We start from the raw sequence: 11104 nt of genomic DNA on the forward strand, positions 1-11104 counted from the left end.
TAGTCAAAGAAAACTGTTGGATGCTACTGTTGTTAAGCTATTGTATGCTCATCAGGAGGCTACAGAAACTACCAAACAGACCACAGATTTCTTAGCTAGCATTTTCAAAAGTCAATTGAGTTTTTAATGCTACAAAAAGCTACAGGAAAAAAATGGAGTTAGCATAAGAATTCAATATTAGTTTCATACATAATGGAAAACTGAACTTTATAGCTTGTTACTAATTAAGGCATCTCTCTCTGGTCTGCAGTTTTACAATGCCATGCATTTCACAAAAGGTAGCAACAGTACTGCCAGCGTTAGGCTAACTTGGAGGGAAATACCATGGAAGGCTTTGATCCTGCCAACGTAAGAAAGTATCTTCAACTTCCTGGAGGAGAAACAGGAAGAAAAATGCTCTCGGGCACAGAAGCCCTCTGAGCAGAGAGACCTAGGAGCTTCAGACGCAGAAGTAGGGTAAACCAAACACTCCTCTATGATGCAAATGTATCACTCAATTTGGAGGACTCTCTCAAGATGTACCCAAATCCTATATACACAATTCAAGCTATATACCCTGCACGTTGAGGAAGCACACTTATGTTCTCCCCGAGCGTGCTAAAAGAAAATTACTTAGAAAGCATTTTTATTTTATTATTAAAACTTATGTAGGTTAGTTTTTTGTTTGATTTTGTTGTTTGGTGTTTTGTTTTTTTTTTTAAATCTCACTTTCCATTCTTAGGGAAAAATACTTCTGGAAGAAGCTTACCTCAGTTTCCCTGTTTTCTGACATTCTTTGTTATAGCAAGTAGGGATAAATTAGCTCTGGATAAAAGGTAGCACATGCATAGTCTCATCTTTTACAAAGTGGCTTTTTATCAGACTAATTAGGTTTAATCTACAGTTTTGTTCACACACACAACAAAGGCTTCTGGAATATGTAGGTTTAACTGCTTGACAACTGGCATCAGCTACAGCAAAGTTTATCAATAATATAGTTATCAATTAACACTGCACAAGCATTTTAAAAAAATGGAAGTTTATTCATCTTTCAATGGCTCAAATAGCAAATAAAAGGACAGGATAAGGCATCAGCCAAGACAAGTTTCATGTGTCCAGTGGCTTCATAACACCTCAGTTCCTAGTATACAGGTTCCAAAGCAAAGTCATAATGTTAGTGGTTAGACTCCCTGGCCAAATAGACCCAAATGAGTACACAGTAAGATGAAGACTGGCTTATTTGCCATAGTTACATGAGTAACTTTAATTCTGCACTTGGCAGTCTACTAAATGCACATACAAAATTCTTATTGATAAATATTTAACATGACAAATATAACTTCTAAGACTTGAGTCCCTAAAATGTCTGTTAGCATGAAAGTTAAATATTTGCTACCTAGTTTGTTTGAGCACATTTTAAACTGTCAGTTATAGGCTTACACATGTATAAAAAGTATAACAGTTTGTGGAATTGATCTAACCTGTCTTACCCCAGAGGAGTCCAAAACCCTCAAACGTTCTGGTATATTTTTAGTTAAGATGCAGCATACTAACTGTGTGCTAGTATTCTTGCTGTTCTGAAGCAACTGAGGCAGTACGTTTTGTTTGGGGATTTTGGATGCACATGGTAAATGTTTCTGTATTGCAAAGCATGTCTGATTGTTTAATATCAACATTAACTAGAAAAAGTAGCTACAATGTTCCCCATTTGAAAATCAACATAAACTAAACAGTACAAAACCTGCAAAGAGCTTCAGCATAACACACCACGTTCCCATAGCTGAGTATTAGGAACACAAAAGAAATTAACTGATGACACCACAATTTCCCAGACAACATCTTAACTCAAAACACATTAGCGCTACTGAATCAGCTCCATTCCACCCAACTCCAGGGAGTTAAAACCCAAGGAACATCTAGACAAAAATCTACTCGCAAAAGGGAAGTTTCAAGGTATCAGCACATTAAGTTTTAAACACCCATTCCAGGCTTAGATGTGCCATAGGCTTATGACTTCAGTCTTATATGTATTCTGACCTTTTAGTTTTAAGATACTGTATAGTCTACCAAGTTACAGACGACAGAATACGCTCTGTATTATTCACAATACCAGAGTATGGCACACATTTAAAGAACAGACACTGCTAGCAAACAGCTAGTTAGCAAAATCATTCACATAACTGCACTCCACAGAGAGGGCAGTCTTGCACTGATGCACAGGGACAGTCTCCATGCAACAAAGTTGAAAATACACCCTTGATTAAGCAACCTGCTATGTTCAGGTTTTAAAATTAAGGCATATTCAAATGTTTCAATGTAAAAGATTACGTTACTCTGCTAGGTTAATCAGGTAATGCAGAACCACATGTAATTTTCCCCAACATAACTGTTTGCATATACATTATTCTTTTCTAATTTGTGTAACTCCATGGCAAAACAACTGCATACCGCTTTGTTAGGTATCACGTTCACAATTGTAATTTTCAAGGCAACAAAAGACAAGATGAATTGACAATTACCAGTGATAAAAAAAAGTATGCTTTACAAGAACCCACAAAGTAATACTTCCCCTCTCCGTTCACTATTAAAGAAAAGACTGCCTATGAAACACTACATTCAGAAGAAATGTGAGAAGGTAGGCAACTATGAAATGGACTGAACTTTGCTTCTCTTGAAGCCACATTTTTTTTTTCAGTGAATTTGACTCTCAGTGCAGCTCCAATTCATGCTTTTAGTGGTACATTACAATTTCCAACATGTTAGAGTAATTTCAGTCACTTGAGCCTTCAATGGCATGCTTATAAATTATGGTTTTTATTAGTATGGTCAGGGTAGGAAAGGAATTCAGGGTTTTGATTATAAAATGCAACATCTTTCTCTGATCCTCTTAGCTAGGCTTTTTCTTTTCTTCTTCCCATTCTTTTCTTTGCTGTCTTCCATTTTTCTGGCTCTAATTTCTCTCATTAAATCAAAAAACACCTAAAAAAAGATGTAAGAATGTAAATGCAAAAACAGTCACAGACATATGAGTTAATTTAAGCTATCACTGATGATATCCATTTCAGTTGTTTAGAATAAAGTCGATTATATTTGTTTGCTCAAACTGGTTGCATATTAATCCAACAAATCTTTCACTGGTTTTGAAGGCCAAGTTGATATGACACAATCCTGCTTCTTTCATGGTACCATAATGTTCCCCTGTCTTCTCATATTTGCTTATGAATCCTGTCAGACAATTTTCCACAACGGTTGAAACAAGAGTCTCATCACCAACCAAGATTTTTTAAAATGTATTATCTACATCTTACTGAGGAGACTCAAGGAAATCAGTTTACGTTTCGAGTCTTTTCAGTGATGAGCTGTAAAGGCTGAAAAAGTGCAACATCCAATTCTAGACACATATTAATGGAGCAGTAGCACACACTGAACATTTCATGGTCAGTATGTCCCATGATGCAAGTCTAAACACAAAGTGACTAGGGGGAAAAAAAAATAATCAATCAGCATTTCCTTTAAAGCAAAGTTATCAACCATACAACTACATAAACAATATTTTAGATCAGGTAATCTCAACCGCCATGTTAAAATCTCAAAGTACACATGAACTTCATTTTCATCAAGTGGTTTAGTAGGAAACAATTATAAAGTTGGAGATACACAAATGACTTGTTTAAGATACAAAGTTTACTGTCAGTTAAACCTTTATAATTGGACTGCTTAAAGCTACTTTATGCATTTGAAAAGCAGATCTTGACTTGCAGGAGGCTACAGCAAATAATCATTTCATCTTTATGACTTTATTGTAGGAAATCAGCTGAGCAATTCTAAAACTTTTCTCTCTCAGGGGATGTTCTCTAGATCTATGTCAGGGGACTTGATCCCTTTCTGTGAAAGATGGACAGTGCAGGGGCTGAAAAGCTCCTCTGCAGAGCTCAGTTTTTATTTGCAATTACTTTAATCTTGTATGGACTGCAGCAAAAACATCAACCTTCATTACACGGGATCTGCAAAAAAATCAATGTAACTAAACATTTCCATCAAGAAGCAAGATTGCCTTTAGATTTCTGGATGTGCACTAAGTTACTTGTTTGTACTTAAATCTGCACTAATGGCAAGATGCAACTGTCAACCTGCTTAAGCACTGATACTGTACTACAGTATTTAGCTATCTGGGGTACGTAACCTTGTGAGAAGATGTGTAGTGGGTCACCTTTACCAAAGTGAGCAGAAGCCAACTGTGTTTTCCCCAACTGAGCAAACCATTATTCTGGAATTCAGAGAAGCCAAATTTCTTATAGAATAGTAATTTAAGTTCGCATAACAAACCCCGTAACTTCAGATGCTCCAAGTAACTAAAAATACCTGGTATTTACTAATGCCAACAAAGCCTCATTATGGCCTGTCAAACCTTAATTCTATATGATACATGCTGATCTGGATCCATAATGCTACCAGCTCCAAATAAGAAACTTGGAGTAGCGTAGTAGCCTACCATGTGTGTGCAAAAGCTATTAAAAAAAATATACATATATACACACACATACACTTTTTTCCCCAGCTGCTAAATGATAGTGAAACAGATTTTGAAGAGCTGGGAATTTCTACATGACTGTAATAGACAGATGTTAACTGCAATCATGCACCAAAACTAAAAGATGTACAAGTTTTTATAACAGCAACAAAAAAATCAGAGCTGTATTCAACAATGAGACTGAGTTCTGTTGCATTTAATTGACTTAATTTTCTCTACAGAACAGCATGAAGTTCTCACTGTAGTACTGAACAATCCATTTCTTCAGGAAGACAACTGCCATGAGACAACAGTCAAGTTTAAGTTACTGCAAAAGAGAACTTGCATTACAGCTGTCATGCTGTAATTGACAGCTCATACATAAGGATTTACATTGGAGAATTTTTCAGTGTGTGATCAAGTCTCAATAGCTCTGAAAGGAAAGGTTGGTACATTGAACTAAACTACTTATTTGTTTGCCACACATCTCTTACTCTTGCAGTCTACAAGGCTGAGAGTTATTCTGAGCTCTGTATTCCAAGTCATCCTCTCCTTCAGAGTTATAGCTGAAACGCTTACAACTGATCAATAATTTATCTTCTTGGAGACAAAGATTCTCTGTCTCTTATCTCATGACCTTCTGAACCAGGTTTTATCCCTGAAAACTCACAAGGCACTTCTAGGCTGCTCAAAGCTTAAAAGGGTTCATCCATTCTTCATCTAAGCAGCGTACAACACGCATCTGGTTAAACGAGGATAGAGAGGGCTCCAATTCCTCCCTTACCTGCTTTTGTAAGCTGTTTTATTCTGGCTGAGGATCAGACAGCATTCCTCACTGTTCAGAAGCAGATTGTCTTCTAGTTATAGAAAACACAGTAAGAAGTCTAGGCCAAAATAGCTGCCTCAAATTTTTAATATAATAAGGTCTTGTATAATGTCTTGTATAATGACTCCTTGCAGTTTAGCATGGGATAAACTTGTTATGACTAACATTTTCACTGTTCTACATGAAGTCACTAAGTCATGCACTCCTCGCAAGCTAAGAGAGAAAAGCATTTGATTCAAATTTCACAAAAATAATTGCTAAAACAATGAACACAGAGTATGACCCACGGAAAATAAGTATAAAGTAAAAACTGATGGAGATATTCTTTTTACTAAGAGGACAGTTATTACCTTGTCAACATTAGCTCGTGTTTTTGCAGAAGTTTCCACATAGTTAACATTCCACTGATCAGCTCTGTTTTTTGCTTCCTCTACGGAAACTTGCCTTTTATCTTCCAAATCTGATTTGTTACCAACTAGCAAAAAAGGAACATTCTCATCTTCTTTTACTCTTAAGATCTGCTCCCTGGAGGGGAAAAAAAAAAAAAAAAGAAAGAAAAGAAAAGAAAATTAAGCTTTTTATGGAGTACTATTCTTAGAACACAAAAAGAACTCAAACTAAATATTCTTATCTTACAGTGAAAACCCACTTATTCCTTTTATGAAGCTTACGTACCAGTAAAATCTTAAACCTCATTATGACATTATACAGAATGAAGACAGATAACTAGTCCTCCAGGAAGGAAGGAGGTGAGTCAGTAAGAAACTAAGAGTCAGACAGGATTGGTTTAGGTGAGAATTTATATGTCATTCCTTTTAATAAAGGTGAGAGCATTTACCATTGTCTTTATATTACTATTTGTGATTGCCATTTTTAAGCTACCCAAACCTCAGTTTTACATTTGATTTTTTCCTAATAAAACGCATATGCCTTTTTTAAAGCTGATAAAATGGTCTACAGAATACCAAGAGAAAACTTCTTCCTTTCAGGAATCTTTCTCAAGTAAATTATATTCAGTCTCTGCAGAGATCTTCATTCAGTGTACAGATACAAGTTGCACACGCATCAGATTTTTAAGGACAGACCCTTCTACTGCTTGAACTACTAGGATGAAGGGTTTAAAGTTGCAGATAAAACTCAGTACTACAAATGGTTGGGTACATAAGTCTTCAACACTTAAAAAAATAATGGAAGTTTTCTTCTAATTGGAAATGCATTAAAAGTACCAGGAAGAACAGTTTTCCCAGAAGAGGGAAATTCTCTGTTTTTGTCTCAGAAAGGAGTATAAAGTTAGTATTGAAATGTAGCCCTTTATCATGGAGCAATTTCTGGAAGATCGACAAAAAGCACAGAGAAACAAATTCCTTTTGCTGGCTGAGGTGAAACCTATTGCCAGATTTAAAGCTGAATGGAGAGAAGCTGAAAGGAGTTAAAATCAACGGATATTCTAAAGGTCCTTGATTTGCTGTACAGCCTGATCCTTCTGCTGTTATAAAAAGTTCTGAATAGCATGCAGTCTTGTGGAAGAAGTCTACTCACAGGGCTGAGAAATGACAGATAGCCCATTATTTTTTTTAAACCAACAAATATATGTTTGAGGCAGCTTGTAACACCACATTTATCTCTGAGGTGTAATTAAAGCAACATTCCTCCGCTCCCCAACAAATATCAGTGCAAATGTTTTAACAGGGTCTGCAGCTATCCAAAAGTAGTTTGAATAGTCAGTGGATTGGGAAGGGTGGCCAGAAGAAAACTCAGTGCATCACTGCAGTATCTGTGTAAATAAGACTTCTGCTAAGAGCTAGTAACTTTCAATACTAATTGTTCAGGCAATGCCAAACAATTTCACCATGTAAAGAGTTAATCTGACAGCAATCCAGATGACAATATTCTCCTTTGAGCCCTCTCTGAAGACTGATATCTCCTAAAAAAGAAATATCTAATTAATGATATGCCAGCTTGAAATCTAGAACTTAAAATAAAGAAATCATTAGAGCCAGATCAAGTCTACTCAAAGCAAGACCACATTTTATCAAACTGCCTTTCAAATATTTAAAAGTTTAGTTGTTGCAGGTCTGCTTTCTATTGGAAAAAAAAAAAATCAGTTGGAGCAATGGCATTTCAGAGCACACCAGGAACACCACCGAAGACCTTGAATAGCAGTAAACAGCTGTCCTGTTGGAGTTCTGTCATTTCAGCAGAACAAAATTCCATGGAAACATTCAAACATCCAAATTCTTCTGGTCACTCTCTTTCATATCTGTCTCTTAAGTAGTATTCCCTCAGGCTGCTCAACAATGCCAAAGGTATTTTAACTGTGCCTTCAAGAGATACAGGTTACTTTTACACAGAGCAGAAAGAATGTAATTTTTCTGAGTTACATTTTAGCATTTACAGTTCTACAGTTTCAAAGGCAACTTGAAAGGCACTTTCAGGTTTGGATTGGGGACAGTTCTAATCTCTTCATCGAAGGGATTTTTTTCTTCCATTTTTGCTGTATCAGCATGTATGTTGTCAACACTCACCTTTGCTGGAAACGTAGGACTTTTTCTAGAGCCATAGAAGATCATGTACTTTGAAGCATTAACAGAATTTTAAACATATTTGAACAGGTCATTTTGCACTCTAGGGGAGCTCAACTATACTAAATAGTCCTCCACAATTGACAATACCTAGCATAAGCCTGAAAACCAATCAAGGCCTCCCCCCCTCCCCCGAATATATACACACACAGAGACACAAATAAATAAATAAATAAGAACACCAGAAGAGGAAAAACTCACTTTCTCCCATCTCCAATACCTCTTCCTCTCTCTTAGAGATGATATTAAACATATTCTGATACTTAGTGCTAATAAAGCTGAACTGTGACAACGTCTCTGAGAAGCCTTATTTCAGTGGGAAGCAGATAACCTCTGAGAGAAAAGTAAAGAAACAAATATAAAAAGAAATTATCTCCTCTCCTATTTCGCTACACTTTGAACCGGTAAAAAAATTTTCTTGTCTCTTCTGTCCTTTTTTTAATATAGTGATGAGTGATTAAAATAGGCTCGCTCTCTCAATCAAAATCAAACACCTGTAATATACTCTTAACTGTTTAATAGTCTCTTAGAATTGTAAGGGTTTTAAATATGCTGCATGCCTGAAAAGCATCTTAAAAAACCTTATCCTGTTAAATCTTTATTACACCAGAAAGATCCAGTTCCAAATTTTGTTTTCACCATGTTGCTCCCTATTAAGTAAAATACTGACTTTGATGGGAAGGGTGAACGCTATGCGAACGCTATGCGGAACTTTTGTCTTGTAAATTCAAAAATTTATATCGGTATCTTTTACAGAGAAAAATTCCATCCAAGCAAAACCAAAGGCACAGATTTACAACAGGCCTTTACACAAAATGCATAGCTACTACAGACTATTCAAAGATACTTCTCACCATTGTTGTTCATAAAATCATCTTTAAGAGGTAGGAAGACTTGTGTTGTTGATACTATGCATTTCGCTCTCCCAGAATACAAAGTGCATACTTCACATCGCCTAAGACTTTGCAGACAGGCATCACCAGATGTGGTTCTTCTGCGCAGTTTTCAACTGGAATCCAGTCACATCATCTTTATAACTATGAAGTATTCTAGTATAAAACAGCTGGACATGCTACAGCTGCCCTTTTGTTCCAGGTGGTGTTTCACAGGTTGAGAAACACAACATAATCCTCTATATGAAGCAAGAACTGAAAAAGACAGCTCTAGGGAGCACACGGTATTGTACATACATTCTATAATGTAATTCAGTACAGTCTATAAGCAATTTTTCTCAGATCCATTACTCTGGATAGCAGTATGCCTACTCACAAATACTGCTTCTTAGCAAAAGTGCCAGGCAAACACTGATTTACAAAGGGCAGAAGCCTTCTGACATTGCTATGTATCTGCTCTGTGGCAATAGCCTTTTCAGTATTCAGAAACACAGCAGCAAAGATATCCGAAGTGGTACAGATAGCAAAGGCATGGCTAGGCATCAAAACATTATGTGACTACAGTAAGAGCTGTCATCCAGTCTGGACTATCATAAGGACATTACAAAACAAACAAACAAAAAAATCACTTGTAATTATCTCACAGTAATTAGAATAATTATCTTGCCTTGTAACTTACCTGAAGTCTGCAGTTGCTGCAAAGGATTCCAGCTCTGTAATAGAGAAGACACAAAGAAAGCCTTCTCCACTTCGGAAGTAGTTGTCCCTAATTGCAGCATAGTCCTCCTGCCCTGCTGTGTCCAATATATCAATTTGGACTTCTTCCCCATCCAGAACCACCTTTTTCCTATAGCTGTCTGCTTTGGTGGGCTCATAATCTTCAACAAACTAGAAAACAAAAAACCTTCATGATATAAAATCATGCCTGTACAAGGCAAATGCTTCTATTTGCATATAAGGATATAACAAACATCCGACATGGTTACAGTAAGTAATAAGTAAGCATATGTATTTAGGCTATGTGAGGTACTTAAATGATTCATAGTTAAAACAGGCTCTCCATCAGCTCAAACAGTCTATGGGTTTTTGCTTTCTTCAGCCATTACAAGGAAATTTTAGAGGTAACCGCAAAACATCAATGTCTGTGCACTACCCAAGCCTCTGCTTCTGGTCAAGCACAACATCTGGCTGTGCTCAATTACGCTATCAGGCAGTCCTGACTTTGAATATATTTAGTACCAATTTTTAAAGGACATTGAGGCCATAACGTCTGCCTTTTAATCAAAAAGAATGGCTTTCACTGGAAAAAAGGAAGCAAGAAACAGATTTTCTTTCCTCTCCAACAGTAGCATAAAAAACATGGAAAAAATTGGTCATCATTCAGGCATCATGCAACTCACCTAACTGAAGCAGCTTTGAGCTATCATACCTAAATAAGTTCTAAGAGGTCTAGTGAACGATGACAAAATACACTAATAATATGACAGAGCATCTAATTGCTTAGAAGTCTGAAAAATGCCAAATTATACCTTCACAGGTATCTCTAGAGGGTAAATCACTAATCTCAAAAAATATTTTTGTTCAATTTAATCACTGACTTTCATACCACATCGTATACATTTAGACCCTTTCAGAAAATAACTGTACTAATGAATGTTTAAATAACACTATGTAGCAGACATATCCTGAGATAGTTTCTAGTGCAGATTCTTACCTCATCATACATAAACTGTAGTGTTAAAGCAGATTTTCCTACACCACCGCTTCCCACCATGATGACTTTGTGTAAAGCCAATGAATTCTGTCCTTTAGGCTTATTTGCTGCCATCTTTGGATTGCAGAAAATTCACAGGTATAAAATGAAAAAAATCTAGAAGAAAAATATTACATCATTAGTTTTTTTTCCCTTCTACCACATGCACTGTTTAAAGTGGATTTGTTTTAAATCCCTACATATCTAAGGACTTATTTTCAGTTCTGTTATCTTCAGTGAAAGCTATCTGCTTTTTCACTGGAAGCCATTCCACAAATTATACTGAGCTCATCTTTTTTGTAGCATGAGCAAAGAAAGCCTTCACCATTTGGAAAGGGCACAAGTGGGTTCACAGCATCCAAGAGCAATTAAGGGAAAGGACTTACATTTTGGTATGCAGTGTTTTCTCTTAGAGACACAGTATTTGTCAAGAATTCTTGTTAGTTTACTAAGCAAGAATTGAAAAAGGAAGCCACAGTGAGTCAACACCATACAAGAAAACATGAGATATGACAGCTGCAGGGGAAAGAAAACAGACCCTTGAAGGAATTTCCAGCTTAA

General features: G+C 36.4%; 1 protein-coding gene across 2 annotated transcripts; it reads right to left on the reverse strand.

Moving 5' to 3' along the window:
- Positions 1-1001: 1001 nt before the first annotated feature.
- On the reverse strand, positions 1002-10660 carry RALA (RAS like proto-oncogene A). Of its 2 annotated transcripts, XR_008236531.1 has the most exons (5): positions 10505-10660; positions 9470-9678; positions 5666-5840; positions 5274-5346; positions 1002-2958 (listed from the first exon to the last, which is right to left on the reverse strand). XR_008236531.1 is itself a non-coding variant. In XM_052796090.1 (4 exons), the coding sequence occupies exons 1-4, from the start codon at positions 10616-10618 to the stop codon at positions 2836-2838; spliced, it is 621 nt and encodes a 206-aa protein (XP_052652050.1). In that variant the 5' UTR covers positions 10619-10660; the 3' UTR covers positions 1002-2835. The 2 variants fall into 2 exon arrangements, 1 of the variants encoding a protein (XP_052652050.1); XM_052796090.1 differs by lacking the exon at positions 5274-5346.
- Between the last annotated feature and the right edge of the window lie 444 nt (positions 10661-11104).

The sequence above is a fragment of the Harpia harpyja genome, chromosome 1 (assembly GCF_026419915.1).
Source record: "Harpia harpyja isolate bHarHar1 chromosome 1, bHarHar1 primary haplotype, whole genome shotgun sequence".
Classification (NCBI taxonomy): domain Eukaryota; kingdom Metazoa; phylum Chordata; class Aves; order Accipitriformes; family Accipitridae; genus Harpia; species Harpia harpyja.